At 38.8% G+C, this 16,114-nt stretch overlaps 1 protein-coding gene across 10 annotated transcripts in view; it reads left to right on the forward strand.

The window, feature by feature from the left end:
- The window catches only part of QKI (QKI, KH domain containing RNA binding), a 312,609-nt gene that overhangs the window by 193,806 nt on the left and 102,689 nt on the right, over positions 1-16,114 (forward strand). For 4 of the 10 annotated variants that reach the window (XR_013345671.1, XR_013345672.1, XM_077813314.1 and 1 more), the window contains exon 4: positions 15,177-15,227. The exons of 5 other annotated variants lie outside the window; for them this stretch is intronic. Coding sequence is in view for 3 of the 5 variants with exons in the window: in XM_077813314.1 (XP_077669440.1) it covers positions 15,177-15,227 (51 nt within the window). In the remaining 2 variants the exon portion in view is untranslated. The remainder of the gene's footprint in view (positions 1-15,176; positions 15,228-16,114) is intronic. One more of the 10 variants, XM_077813313.1, reaches the window with a different exon arrangement.

Here is a 16,114-nt window from a genome sequence, read left to right on the forward strand (position 1 = left end):
TTGACTTCTAAAACACAAAAAAATTGAGAGCCAATTCAGTATTCAAACAGTTTGGTCAAACAAGGAACATGCAGGGGAGAAAAAATTCCAGTTGAGTTCGCTAAGATTTATTTATAAACCGAAAGAAACCACCTTGTTTCTTTCGTTAATATCAGTGTTTTAGTTCTCTCCCTCTCCTGCTTGGTTGCTGGCTACAGGTATTCCCATACACTTTATAAGGAAGACTTTGATAATCCAATTTATCTTTAACAAACCAAAAATTTCTGAGTGTTTATCTGCAAACTCCTGTAATGGAAAGCATAGATTATTTATGCTTATTTATGAATAAGCAGCTTAAGTCATAGCTGCTGTTGGGCAATTTAGGAGCTGTCCTTTGGGGGTTTACACGTGTTCAGTTGCATACTTAAGATCGTGTGAACTCTTCAATCTTAAAACATTTCAAACATTTATAGAATATTGCTTGCCATAGAAAGTGATCTTCTCAGCTTCTTGTGAAGTTTGTTAGCTAGCCGGTCTCCTGGTCTACAGGCTTGTTTGTGTCTTAGTTGTTGGCTCATGAGGAGGTGGTGGAACCCAGCAACAATGGTCAGTTGCCAGAGAAGGAAGCATGGGCCTTTCTTGAAGTCACATGGCTTTGGAGGTCTGATTGTCTGGGCAACGACAAGGGCATCAAGTCATCTTCTGTCACTACATCTAAGAGATTATGGCCATGCTTCCACCTTCCCCTGTAACTTATTTTTGGAGTACTTTGAGTTGGAATAAGGCATTCTCCCAGAGTGGCTAGGCCAAGCAAGAGTAAGTGTATCATATGAAAACTGAGGATTCTTTCCTACTCAGCGGTTTGGATGAAAAAAACCTTTAAAGAATCCATCAAGCTCGACTAATCTGTATCTGAACATTCGCGACTGTCTACTTCAGTGGTTCTCAACCTTTCCAGACCACTACAAAAAAAAAAAAAAGTATTTGTGGCACCTTAGAGACTAACCAATTTATTTGAGCATAAGCTTTTGTGAGCTACAGCTCACTTCATCGGATGCATTCAGTGGAAAATACAGTGAGGAGATTTATATACACACAGAATATGAAAAAATGCGTGTTTATCATGCACACTGTAAGGAAAGTGATCACTTAAGATGAGCTATTACCAGCAGGAGGGTGGGGAGGGGAAAGAAAACCCTTTGTAGTGATAATCTGTTCCTCAGACATTCTTGTTAACTGCTGGAAATGGCCCACCTTGATTATCACTACAAAGGGTTTTCTCCCCCCCACCCCCCCACTCTCCTGCTGGTATTAGCTCATCTTAAGTGATCACTCTCCTTACAGTGTGCATGATAAACACCCATTTTTTCATGTTCTGTGTGTATATACATCTCCTCACTGTATTTTCCACTGAATGCATCTGATGAAGTGAGCTGTAGCTCACGAAAGCTTATGCTCAAATAAATTGGTTAGTCTCTAAGGTGCCACAAGTACTCCTTTTCTTTTTGCGAATACAGACTGACACGGCTGCTACTCTGAAAACAGACTACTACCGTAACTCCTCACTTAACATTATGTTCCTAAAAACTGTGACTTTATGCGAAACAATGTTAAGCTGATCCAATTTCCCCATAAGAATTAATGTAAATGGGGGGGGTATTAGGTTCCAGGGAAATTTTTTTCACCAGACAAAAGACATTATATACAGTATAAGTTTTAAACAATTTTAAACAGTTTACTATTGTACACAGCAATGAATGATTGTGAAGCTTGGTTGAGGTGGTGGAGTAAGAGGGTGGAATATTTCTCAGGGAATGCCTTGCTGCTAAATGATGAACTAGCACTCGGCTGAGCCCTCAAGGGCTCTTTGTTGTAGCCTCACACTCTACAAAGCAGCATGGACTGAGGCAGGAGGGAGGAAACAATAGATACAGGGCAGTAGCTGCAAAAACTTCCCTGCAAAAACTGAACATCATGATGAGCCCAAGCTATCCAGCTGAAGCGCACCACTCCCTCCTCTTGACAGCACATGCACGGCTGCACAGGTTCTGACTTTCCAAAGTGCTGGGGGTGGGGTGGGGTGCATGTATGAGTGAGAGACGTGCATTGCCCCTTTAAGTATGCTGACCCCACTTCAAGTACGTTGCCCTTTTAAAGAGATCAGCGAGTTCAGAGCGGAAGCAACAGCTTCCAGGAAGCTCCCATCCCGCCTTCTGTCTCTGAGCCCCTCCACTCCTTTGTGTAGCAAGCACGCAGTGCGGGGGCAGGAGCAGGGAGACATCCTGATATCAGCTCCCTTCTCCCCCCTTCCCCCAGCAAGCAGGAAGCTCGCAGGAGCAGCACGGCAGTAAGGGGAGGGACAGCTGAACTGCTGCTGGGCAGCTGCAGAGCCACATACTTTACAGGAAATTTAGGGGAGCTGTGTCGTGTCTTCCCCCCCCCAATCCCCACAGGGAGGCTCTGCTCTTCCAGAGAATCCTGCAAACGGTGGACAAAGCAGGCAGCTGCCAAACGACATTGTAAGGGAGCATTACGCAACTTTAAACGAGCTTCTTCCGTAATAGATCAGCAACGTAACAACGTTAACCAGGACAATGTTAAGTGAGGAGTTACTGTATACCCCTTTCAGGAGTCGGATTTGGCTTGTGTACCCTCAAATTGCACCTTACTTAAAAACTACTTACAAAATCAGATATAAAAATACAAAAGTGTCACAGCATGCTATTACTGAAAAAGTGCTTGCTTTTTCATTTTGTCAGTATAAAATTATAGTTTGTACTGACTTCGCTAGTGCTTTTTACGTAGCCTGTTGTAAAGTAAGCAAATATCTAGATGAGTGGATGTCTCCCTGGAAGACCTCTGTGTACCACCCTGGTTCAGAACCAATGGTCTACTTAGTAGTCCCCAAAATCAGTCTGCCTGGACAGATTATCCCTTTCAGGAAGCTGATTGCAAGATTTTTCTAATCTCGAACTGGACAAAAAATTGAACAAAATCATTGACCATTTTACAGAAGTTCTAATTTTTTAAATATCCATTAAATACAAAATCAGATCTTTTAAAGATGAGTTGGAACTGAATTCTATTACTTAGTTATAAACACTGGATATTTTAATCTATTTCACTTCCTTTCATCTAAGGGCATGCAAATGAGTAAAGATCCTTTTTGAAGCAACAATTTAACGTATTTTCCATTGACTAGAATAGAAATCGAAATAGTTGTTAAAATGACAATTTTACAGAGGAAAATTTTATTTTAATTTGACTGGGACGTTGAATTCTCACAAGATCCCACAAATTGAATAATCATCACACCTTAGCTTATGTTTTGGTATTACGTATCAGAACAGCTAATGTGTGGTGTCTCAAGAAGTTTTAAATTACAGCTGCTGACAAATTTTTACAAAGACAAAACTATGTTTCAGAAAGTGACTTTTTTAATTATAATTGTTTCAGAAAAATCTGCTACCATTCTGTAAATGGGCTGATCCAGGTAACTATAGGCTAGTTAGTCTGATATCAGTCCTGGGCAAAATCTTGGGATGGTTGATGTGAGATTCAGTAAATAACGTATTCTGGGTTTTTAACATGACAGTATACGTGGGTTATGGAAAACACAATTTGTCAGACAAATCTGATACCTTTATCAACTAAACTTGTAATTTTATTAAAAGTAAATGTTGACTTACAATATACTTAAGTCAACTCCCTTATAAAAGCCGCCTACTACATGATATGCTAAAAAAAAAAAAAAATAGCACTATGCAAAGTTGATGTGCACACACAAAATGGATTAAAAACTGGTTAATTTATGGATCTGAAAGCAGAATTGTTACTGGAATCTGTCAAATGAGGGGTTTCTGGTAGGGTACCCTAATTATCTGTTCTTGGCTCAGTGCTATTCTGTGTGTGTGTGTGTGTGTGTGTACACACACACACACACATATATACACACACACACACACGCATTATTAGTATATGAAAGAAAATATAAAAGCTTTGCTACAGATATAAAAATTGGTGGAGTGGTAAATAAGGAGAACAAGTCAGTTGAACAGTGTAATATGAGTGCTTTGTAAACAGGGCTCATTCAAACATGCATTTAAATATAGCAAAATGGAAGGTTCTGAGGTTAGGAACAAGCAATAATATCGGTCACAATTACAAGATGGGGTGCTATATCCTGGAAACAGTCTTCCTAAAAGATTTAAGGATCATGACAGATAACCAAATTAATGTAATCTCCAATGTGATGTTGCAGCTAAGAGAGCTAACATCATCTTTGGATGTTAAAATGGAGATATCAAGTCTGAGTAGGGAGAGAAAGTATTAAAATATAGGTAGCATTGGCGAGACCATTACTGGAATGTGTCTGCTTCTGGTGTTCAGACTTTGTAAAGGAATTAGAAAAATAGGAAAGCATTCAGAATAGAGTAACAAGAACGACTACTGTCTGGTAAACCTGCTTTGTGGAGAGAGACTTAAGAAACTCTGGTTAGTTTTATCCAAGAGAAGTTTAAGAGATGACTTGATCACTGTCTATAAATACCTTATTGAGGATAAGATTCCTGATTTTAGAGGGTTCTCTAAGTTAGCATAACAAAATCTAGTGACTGGTAGTTGAAGCTAGACACATTCAAATTTGAAAGAAAGATGAAAATCTTCGAGAGCATGATTAATCACTGGAACAACTTAATGAGAGGTAGTGAATTCTCCATCACTTGAAGTGTTCTAATCAAATTGGATGGATGTCTTAAAAAAATAAATAAAATTCAGGTGTAATTCACCCAAAAGTTATAGGCCTGATGCATGAATATGGTGAAAATAGGTGAAAATGCTAAGTCCGACTAGGTGATCATGGTTTCATCTGATCGTAATCTAGGAAACTTTCAGAAGATATGCCTAGCCAAATGCTGGTTGCTTTTATGTATTTATTTTTTGCTGAATGAGATTCTTTTAGAAAAACCAAAATGCAGATTTTATACTCTTACATGATTTCTGTGTGTATTCATGTGTGTCTTATACTTTTTAAATAAGTGTGGTATCACGTAATTTTAGACTAACAATTTGTAAATTAGTTTCACAAACCTAGTGTCAGTAGCAATATTTTATGAGGCTTTGAAACATTCTCCAGTACTGTTGGAAAGCTAAGCACAACATTGTTTCAGTGAATGATGCACCTCAAAACTGACCAGTCTGGTTTTGTTGTCCACTTCAAATAAAATGCAGAAAGCAGACAAACAGCATAATTGGTGAAAAGCAAACTGGATTTGAAATTTTTTTTAGTAATCTTAGCTGATGTTTGTAAGCTATATAAAGAAACTTTAAAATGACTTGCCTAAAGACAGTGCTTTTAATAGAAAATGTAAGATTATACATTTGCTATGGTTTTCATCTTTTGATAAGTGTTTTGTTGGGAATATAAGTGATGGATACATTTCATAGAACATTCTGGGATAACTGTTAGAAGTCCAACTTATTGCATGACTAAAGTGAATATACAAATAGTTATTAAAAATAGGAAAAGCAGAATTTTTTGTGGGAAAATGGGCAGTATGACCTAGGATTTTGATTGAACTGGTATTTTGTAGACTGACATCTTCAATATAAAGTGATCTCCATGTGGTTTCTTCAGTTGGTGTTTCATTTTACTCTCAAGTACTACAGGCAAGTAAGGATGCTGAATTTGTAATGAATAGGAATGGGTCAGTGTAACATTTAGCTTCACATGAAGTTGATTCATCTGTGTCTCGAATGTGGGTTGTCCTAGATGAATGCATTATTTCATTTTGTAAGTTTACTAATATTGTATATGCCTCAATTTAAGTCGAATACATGATTTCATATAACTGATTTTTGTTATCTGCAGACACTTGACTAATACTTGACTTGTTTTTTTTACTGTGTAATTGTTAATTTCTTCCTAAACTTTTCTTAGCTTGGAGTTAAGATGGTGCATTTGAATAGGATTTTTGAGGTGTGCGTTGTGGGTTTTCTTATATGATGAGTGAAAATCCCTCTTAATTGTCAGCGAAAGCTTAAGTAGCCTTGGTATGTGATGTCTGGAAGAGAGCAGTCCTGTTCAAATCAGTGTCGAGTACCATAATGAGGTTCGTCACTGCAGCAGAGCTTCTCTGCTATAGACTTTTTGAACATCAGTATTTAGGGAAGCTGTGAAGGGAGATGAAATTGTGGGAAGTTGTAGTTGTGTGGGATATAGTGGAAAGGAAGCCTTTCCTCTGTGTTGAAAGTATTCCCAATTTTAAGCATGTTAAGCTTAAGATTGGAAAAATATTCCTCCTTTTCTTTGAGTGTCCGTCTCCGTCACCAGAAGACCTCCTCAGCCCTGAGCATGTATGAAACCTCTGCCTTCCCTGGTGGTCTTAACCACCCCTGTAGATTTTCCCACCACTCTTGGATATGTGCTGCAGTTTGCCGCATGGATTCCTATCTAGTCTTGTAAGGCTTCTTTGAGATGGGCTTCACTTTGTGGTGATCCTTAGGAGGTTGCCTCCCCAGTGGAGCTGGAAATTATGTTTCTTGGGCAAATTGCTATCATTTCTGCCATGAACAGTAGTTGGGGAGCAGACAGGGCAAGAGGACTGTTGAGTCGGGATGAACTGGGGGAGCAGAGCTGGGAATCTAGATGGGTGGCAGCGTAAGGGATGCAGCTTCTCAGAATATAAATTTTCCACTGAGATCCAATATTATTTTGATCTTCAAGTTGAAAAATACCAGTTAAGGTGAGCAAGCCAAATAATTTTCTGATTTTTTTTTTTTTAAACATCTACACCGCTCCCCAAAGTTGCCCTGAATTTGGTTTTTAAATTGTCTGAAAGCTTGGTGTGAAATTGTAGGTTTCACTTTTAAAATCTGATGATGTAAAAGCCTGAAAAAGATAACTCTGGGAAATTTTAAAGAGATGTGATCTTAAATTTCTTTCAACTAACAGACGAAACACTTTAGAATGTAAAATGTACCTAGAAACTGAAGTTTGGCCTCCTCCTTGAAATAGTCCATCTTTGAGACTAACTTCTGTAAATTGTCCTGTTTAAAAGATTTCCACACAACTTAGTGGAAAACCCAGCACATCTTTTCATGATCAGAGCTGAAGATGTGCATCACTAGGAGCATCACTCCTGATGTACACCTCTTGTAATGTTCTATTCTCAAATAAAGGAAGAATCCTCCAGAAAGTATGTCATGAAAGTGTGCCCTGAAACTTGCTTTAGTGGCAGAGGTTTTCAGTCTGCCGTGTACCCATTACACCATCACACCATCACAGCTAATGCGTCTGATTTTTGTGGACGATTATGCTCAAATCTTGTCTGTATTAAATCATTGGTACAAATACTTAGCATTCTGAACAGTGTGTGTTGTATTGTTGGGGCCTGTGGAACGTGTTTCACAATTGACTATGGGTCTGTTCAATAGAACAGTTGTACTGTATCCAGCAGTTAGGGTGACGAGACGTCCTGATATTTAACTCTTTGTCCAGCGTCCTGACCGATATATGATTGGGACGCTATTTGTCCCAATATTGTAGGGTTGCTTGCCAGGAATCTGGCTGGCGCAGGGCTGGCAGGCTCCCTGCCCGGCTCCCCGGAAGTGGCGACAGCTCCCTCTGGGTCCTAGGCACAAGGATGGCCAGAGGGGTTCTGCGTGTCGCCCCCAACATGAGCACCAGTTCTGCACCTCCCATTGGCTGGACCCAGAGGGAGATGTCGCCACTTCCAGGGAGCTGCCTCAGCTAAGCCCCGCCCGGAGCTCACACCCCCTCCCGCACTCCAGTCCCCAAAACTGAGTCCCCTCCTGCTCCAAAACTCCCTCCCAGAGTCAGCACTCCGAACCCTCTCCCATGCCCCTTCCCCAGCCCTGAGACAGACACCTCCCTTTCCCCCTTGGGTGTGGAGCGGGGGTGTAGAAAACTTTAAAGTATTCTTTTTCCTTAAATATCAGGATTGTAAAATTTTATTATCCGTGTTTGTATGTTGGCATACTTGGAGACTTAGAGAATTGGAGCAAGAACTTTTCTCATTTGTCAGTCAGAGATGTGTTTGGAAACTATAAAATACGGTTTTTCCTTGGAGTTTTGGTAGGGGGTTGAGTTAAATAGTTGTTTAAAACGTTCTGTCTTTTTTAGTTTAACATCTAAAAATTGCTCATACTTCAGTATTTAATCTCTTGTGATACTGTCCCAATACTGTTGTTCTGTCCTCTAGTCTATAGAGACTTCCAGGAGGACATGGACAACTTTATAATATAAAAATAAGCAAAAGACAAGACTTCATATTTATCATGTAAAAGTAAGTAGAAAATGACTCTTGTGGTGGGGAAGGTATATTTATACTTTCTTTAAGCATAATAGAGGCAAAATAGGATTCCAACAATTATTTTCCTTTGCAGGTCATAGAATCATAGAATATCAGGGTTGGAAGGGACCTCAGGAGGTCATCTAGTCCAACCCCCTGCTCAAAGCAGGACCAATCCCCATCTAAATCATCCCAGCCAGGGCTTTGTCAAGCCTGACCTTAAAAATATCTAAGGAAGGAGATTCCACCACCTCCCTAGGTAACGCATTCCAGTGTTTTACCACCCTCCTAGTGAAAAAGTTTTTCCTAATATCCAACCTAAACCTCCCCCACTGCAACTTGAGACCATTACTCCTTGTTCTGTCATCAGCTACCACTGAGAACAGTCTAGATCCATCTTCTTTGGAACCCCTTTTCAGGTAGTTGAAAGCAGCTATCAAATCCCCCCTCATTCTTCTCTTCTGCAGACTAAACAATCCCAGTTCCCTCAGCCTCTCCTCATAACTCATGTGTTCCAGTCCCCTAATCATTTTTGTTGCCCTCCGCTAGACGTTTTCCAATTTTTCCACATCATTCTTGTAGTGTGGGGCCCAAAACTGGACACATTACTCCAGATGAGGCCTCACCAATGTCGAATAGAGGGGAGCGATCACGTCCCTCGATCTGCTGGCAGTGCCCCTACATATACATCCCAAAATGCCATTGGCCTTCTTGGCAACAAGGGCACACTGCTGGCTTATATCCAGCTTCTCGTCCACTGTCACCCCTCGGTCCTTTTCTGCAGAACTGCTGCCGAGTCTTTCAGTCCCTAGTCTGTAGCACTGCATGGGATTCTTCCGTCCTAAGTGCAGGACTCTACACTTGTCCTTGTTGAACCTCATCAGATTTCTTTTGGCCCAATCCTCTAATTTGTCTAGGGCCCTCTGTATCCTATCACTATCCTCCAGCATATCTACCTCTCCTCCCAGTTTAGTGTCATCTGCAAACTTGCTGAGGGTGCAATCCACACCATCTCCAGATCATTTATGAAGATATTGAACAAAACCAGCCCGAGGACCGATCCTTGGGGCACTCCACTCCGAGGTCATCTTGTCGGGATTACTGCATTTTAAAATATTAAAGTCAGGAGATTTGTTAGGTAAAATTTTAGATCTCCTTTATTTTTTCAGGTGGTAGTGTTTTCAGTTTGTCCTTTGTCGTATAAGTGAGTTTCACATTTTGGTGGTTCATCCACAGTCCATAGTTACAAAAAGTTGTGGTGCATGTTTGCATCTGAAATCTTTTCCCAAAGATGGTTTTACAGTGACATTGTGGTTAATTACTCTGCTAATATATTTCTCATACCCTCATCACCATTTTAGAGAGACCCTCCAAAAATCTGGATGTAAAATAGACTGTCTGGAAGGGAAACAAACAGTTAATCCAGCAAATAGGTTTACATCAGCAAATAAATTTCATCTGGCCTATCTTCCATCAAACTGCATCTAAAAATACATCTGACTGCATTTTTCATTGTGATTTTTTTAGCATCATTGACGCTTAAAGGTCCTGTTCACCTTCAAGGTTCATTTAGGTAGAGTAATGCCAGCAATGGTAGCAAGGCTTCCATCACTTCCCATCCAGCAGATTTACAGATCTACTGTATAGTTTTCTATTTATATTTTTGAAACAAATGTGTATTACTGTATACACATTTTGTGTCATGACATTAATCCAGTTTTGGTTTATCAGTGACATGTTTTTAAAAAGAGAATTGTAATGGTCCAATGACTCAACTCATTTATTTCCTTTTGGTCTCCTCTCAAGTTGTACAGTGTATGTTTACTTGATTGAGATAATCCTACTTTTTAAACATTTTTATTTAAATGTTCTTGTTCACTGTCTAGGGTATCTTTTTTTTCTTCCAGAAGACAAGTCTTCAGTATTTGCGTGCTTTGTTCTTCCAGGGACACACCTGCATGATTAATTTCTCATTGTCAGATCTCTTGTAACTCTTGTATTTGGAGAAGACAAACTGTGTGCCCGATTCGTCTCTGTACATAGTGACTAAAGTAGATTTATGTTCCTCTCCTCCCCTTCCCCCAAAGCTGAGGAATATTTATTTACTAAGCCCTTTTAAAAATTTGATCAAAACAATGTAGATGCATGAGGCTGCGTTCATCTGCTACGACAATTTAGTGAGTCAGATTTTGCTACTGTTCCTTCCAGATTTGATCATATGCGTGAGTAGGAACACAAGGCTGGGATATATTTTAACTCCTATCTTAAAAAAAAATAAAATAAAAAATTACAGGTAAGTAGTATTCCTACAGTATGTACACCTTGCAGAGAATTTAGCTTACTCTGAAAGCTTTTTCCTGAATATTGTGTATTCCTGAATGTTCCAGTAGCTAAGCACCAATGTTACCAATATCAGATACTTAAATGGATTAGCACAATAGCTGTAGTTACTTTCTCATGGAAAATAATTTATAAACCTGTGACTTCTTAAATGTTAAGAAGCGTTGATCATCCAATGGGAAAGCTTTATAAAATTCAGTCTGAGTTTCAGATATTCAGTATGGGCAGTTTGGCATAGGGATTCTGTTAAGGTATTCTTCACTTTAAACCTTATACCAGCTTCATATGTAAGAAATGGTGAGAGCAGCAAAGTGGCAGGAAGCTTTTTATACTGTTCATTTACTTGTCAGCATCATTGTTATGTAGTTCGAATACATCTCTAGGGAGTTTTTTTTTGACTGTTTTCTCACAGAGCTAATGTACAATACAGTTAATGCTGTATTCTGTGATTTAGGTACTCTGTAGGATTAACAGTTTTAAGTGTATTCCTTACTAATGATGTCTCTTCTTAAGAGACCAAATGGTTTTAGAGAGAGAACGTTCAGTATATGGTCTAATAGTTGTGTGTGCTGTTGTAGCAAATCTCTTCTGGAGTCCCTGACTTTCAAAGATGTTCTCTCATTTAAAAAAGTAATTTTTAAAATAAATTATGTGTTAATAGAAGGAAATACGTTCTGTTATGACAGTGAACTGGAATTCAGGATGTCTTGGTTCAGTTCCAAGCTATGGCACAGAATTCCTATGTCACTGCTTTATGGTCAGTCTTTCTGCCTCAGTTTCCTATTTGTAAAATGTGATAACACTTCCCTGCTGCGGTGGGGTGGGGTGGCTAAATTAAAGTATGTGAAGCATACAAGTATTTTAGTGTTGGGTTCGTATAAATAAGTACATAGGACTTAAAAGAAAACAGGTAATTTGATGATCTTCATATTTGGCAAATATCAAGGTATTCACAACCACTTGCTTAATTTATACAGTTGTGTAACAACAAACTTTGTCTTAAAAACTCTTAACTTTGAAATCAGTCAGTCTCAAAGACTTAAAAGTAGATTCATCTACTACACCTGTCTGAGTCCCATTGCTAACTTTGGGGTTCACAATCACTTTTTCATATTTTTAAAATGTTTTTCTCCCCTTCAATGTGTGAAATATTTGAACAAACGGAAAAATGACTGCACAGTAAGTGGTATCAAAAACACAAAGTAAAGACACTGGAACAACAATGAGATTTTTTTTTCTCTGCTGTAATCTATTTCAGTTATAGGAATCTTAAGTGTTACTAGTAATGATAGGAGTACTTGTGGCACCTTAGAGGCTAACATTCATTAGAGCATAAGCTTTTGTGTGCTACAGCCCACTTCATCGGATACATAGAATGGAACATATAGCAAGAAGATATATATATACACACACATACAGAGAAGGTGGAAGTTGCCATACAAACGGTAAGAGGCTAATTAAGATGAGCTATTATCAGCAGAGAAAAACAGTTTTATAGCGATGATCAAGATGGCCCATTTAGACAGTTGACGAGAAGGTGTGAGGATACTTAACATGGGGAAATAAATTCAATGTGTAATGACCCAGCCACTCCCAGTCTCTATTCAAACCCAAGTTAATGGTATCTAGTTTGCATATTAATTCAAGCTCAGCAGTTTCTTGAAGTCTGTTTTTGAAGCTTTTCTATTGTAAAATTGCCACCCTTAAGTCTTTTACTGAGTGGCCAAAGAGGTTGAAGTGTTCTCCTCCTGGTTTTGGAATGTTATGATTCCTGATGTCTGATTTGTGTCCATTTATTGTTTTGCATAGAGACTGTCCAGTTTGGCCAGTGTACATGGCAGAGGGGCATTGCTGGCACATGATAGCATATATCACAATGGTAGATGTGCAAATGAACGAGCCTCTTATGTCAGAGGACCTAATGTGATTAGGTCCTCTGATGGTGTCACATGAATAAATATGTGGACAGAGTTGGCATTGGCCTTTGTTGGAAGGATAGGTTCCTGGGTTAGTGTTTTTGTTGTGCGGTGTGTGGTTGCTGGAGAGTATTTGCTTGAGGTTGGGGGGCTGTCTGTAAGGGAGGACCGGTCTGTCTCCCAAGATCTGTGAGAGTGAGGGATCATTTTTCAGGATAGGTTGTAAATCTTAGATGCACTGGAGAGGTTTTAGTTGGGGGCTGAAGGTGACAGCTAGTGGCATTCTGTTGTTTTCTTTGTTGGGCCTGTCCTGTAGTAGGTGACTTCTGGGTACTCTTCTGGCTCTGTCAATCTGTTTTTTCACTTCATCAGGTGGGTATTACAGTTTTAAGAATGCTTGATAGAGATCTTGTAGGTGTTTGCAGCAAATGCGGTTGTATCTTAGAGCTTGCTGTATACAATGGATCGTGTGGTGTGTCCTGGATGGAATCTGGAGGCATGTAGGCAAATATAGCGGTCAGTAGGTTTCCGGTATAGGATGGTGTTTATGTGACCATCGCTTATTAGCACAGTAGTGTCCAGGAAATGGACCACTTGTGTGGATTGGTCTCGGCTGAGGTTGATGGTGGGATAGAAATTGTTGAAATCATGGTGGAATTCCTCAAGGGCTTCTTTTCCATGGGTCCAGATGATGAAGATGTCATCAGTGTAGCGCAAGTAGAGTAGGGGCTAATAAGCGATGGTCACATAAACACCACATACTTACCTACGTGCCTGTATTTGGTAGTACAACTCTAACTAAAATGACCCTTGGATATCATCACTTTCAGATTCAAATGCAAAGCTCTTTTATTCGGCTTAGCTTTGCCACAATAAATTTTTCACTCGTACATAGACACACAATGGCACTCAACCACTCTCTCAAACAAAGTAATAATCACCCACTCCCATAATCCGTGTAAACTAATCGAGTAAATTTTCCTTCAGGCTGGGAAGGACAAAAGGGATTTTTTTTTTCTATTTTTGAGTACTTGAGAGCTTCTCAGATGCCATTATATGACCACCTGGATAAACCAGAAAGAGCAAACCTCTCTGTTCTAGAACTGTTCCAGGATCAATGTACCATTTCCCCAAAGAGAGGGGAAAACAAGTTGTATAATTTTCACAAGTGTTTTTCAGCCCTAGCTTTTTGAGACAAAATGGCTTTATATTAGTTTAGAACATTGCACTTTTCAGAATTTAACTAGAAATTAAACTGTCCTGAATAAACATTCAGTTTCTTAGTTTGGTTTTATTTCCTTCTATTGTAGAAGTTAGTTGCAATGAAGTAAAGATGGAATAAAATAAAATCAGATTTGTTTCCTTAAAATTCCTTTTCATTCTCCCTGCTCATTGTACGTTTTTGTTTTTGTTTTCCTTGATTTTCCTAGGAGTAATTACATTTCATGCCTTTGCTCTCTATTTTTATTAATGTAAGTGTAATTTATATACTTTAGGGGTGTATGGAAGCAGTACAAAGGACTTTCTTTCCTTAAAGCATTTTTCTAAGGGATTCTTTTACTAAATTTCTCTGTCACGTTGTAATAAACTTGTTTTCAGGATAACTAAAATTTGTAATGTGCAGTTAAGACAGTCACTTAATTGTTTTGTTACTAAGAGTCAGATCTTCTAAGACACACTTTAGGAGCATCTGTCTGAAGAACACTGATACTTTAGCATTATACTTCTTATGCAGGGGTATATGATCAGTGTTTCTAGTGGAGTTATTTCTGGTGCCTCAATAATCCATAATTAATGTTGCAGCTGTCCTGTTACAACCCCTACTTTTACCACCATTCTATAACTTTGGCTTGAATTTCCATTTTAGTTCAAAAATTGGCAGCTTGCTCTTAGAGACCAGAAATGAAATTTTTTTGCAATATTTCGGGGAAACTGATCAAGAAGTTTGTTTCTTGTTACCACCAGTACATATATGCCAACTTCTCTTTTTTTCAAAGAAAGGTTAGTGAACAGTGAGAATACACAGTTTGGGTGCCTTTAGTTAACCATGTCATGTTCCTTCCTTTGTCTCCCGTTATGTTTTGATTGAAGGTGACCTGCAAAGGATATTTTAAAATTGGGCTTGTACTCTTTCTTGTTGCTTTATGTATAAAGAAGGACTGAAAGTGGGTTTAAATATTTATTTTCTGCTTGCTTTTTACTTTAGAAATATCAGAAATGTTCTTACTGGTTTCCCCTGGTTTTTCTAGAGGACTTACAGCATGTTTCGGAAGATGCATAATGTTAGCTTTCTCAACTCAATTGAAGGCATGGGAATATTGGAACTTTAACTCAACATCCTTTTTCCAAATTGTAATTAGACATTGAAGTGAAATATGTTAAGAAAACAGAATATTAAACTATGTAACAGTCTCTTTCCCTCTCAATCGCTAAGTTTTCCCTCTCGGCTCTTGTGATGTTGTCTTGTAATTAGTTCTCCGTTCATCATGGTGTCTTCCTGACTAGACAGGACCTGAATCTTGAGTGTAAATAAGCAGAAAAAATCAGCTTAACTAAACCTTCACGCCTCTTTTAAACATTCTAAAGAAGCAAAGTAGGGCACAAGCCCAATGTTTTTTTTCCTTTGCAGGTCTCCTTTAAGAGCAGAAGCAACCTTGATCCAGCAGTTTTGGAGGTAGAGGCAAGTAATTTTTTACTTTTTTGTGAACATTTCAATAATTTTTTGGGGGGTACATATAACTTAAAGAAGGCCTAGTTTAAAAACCTCAAACACTGTGTACACTTAGTATGAAGAATATATCTTTAGATTTATTTACGCTTTTCTTGCTTACTGTTTGTCTATGTGAGCAATTAAACTAGTGAAACATGTTGCAGATAATCTTTTTAACCCCACTAGATGTTATAGCCCATGTAAGCATTTAAAAAAAAGTTTCTAGATCTTTTCCTTGTGGGACCATCTTCAAAATATAAATCAGTAAATGGAAATTTTATCAGGTTCATTTCCTCCTAAAAATCAGTTATTTATGCTCCATACCTCCAGCTGCTGGAGCTTCTATCTCAAGTTTTTGCTTCTTAGATTCTTTGATTTGTTAGTTGAAAATACACACTTCTGTAAGTAGAATTGTCTTTCCCCTTCACACTCCAACCTTCCTCTCAAGACTGTGGCGGCAATTCCTACATTGCTATGTAGGGAAACTCAACAGTTCCTCCTGTCCCCAAGCAATGGTTAATCCCCCAGGAGGTGACATTTCTGTGACTGGGGTAAAACGTCTCCTGCAGGCATTCTTGGGCCCTGAAAAAGAGGGAGCTCTTGTCCTCTTTTTGCCACCCACAGAAGAGTGTTGGGAAGCAGCTCTCTGTCTCAGTACCACAATCTAAACGCTGAGCCTTTGGCTGCTACCGTGGAGTAATCTTGGGCAAAATGGAGTAGTTGCTGATGTTCTACTTCAATTAGATTGGCATGGTTTAGATGGGTCAATTTGTGCATGTCTCTTTAGATGTTATTCCTGTAGTCTGTTTCCATGTATAATAAATCCTTTTGAGATTTCATATTAGTTGTAATAAAGG

Source organism: Eretmochelys imbricata, chromosome 3 (genome assembly GCF_965152235.1).
Source record: "Eretmochelys imbricata isolate rEreImb1 chromosome 3, rEreImb1.hap1, whole genome shotgun sequence".
NCBI classification, from domain to species: domain Eukaryota; kingdom Metazoa; phylum Chordata; order Testudines; family Cheloniidae; genus Eretmochelys; species Eretmochelys imbricata.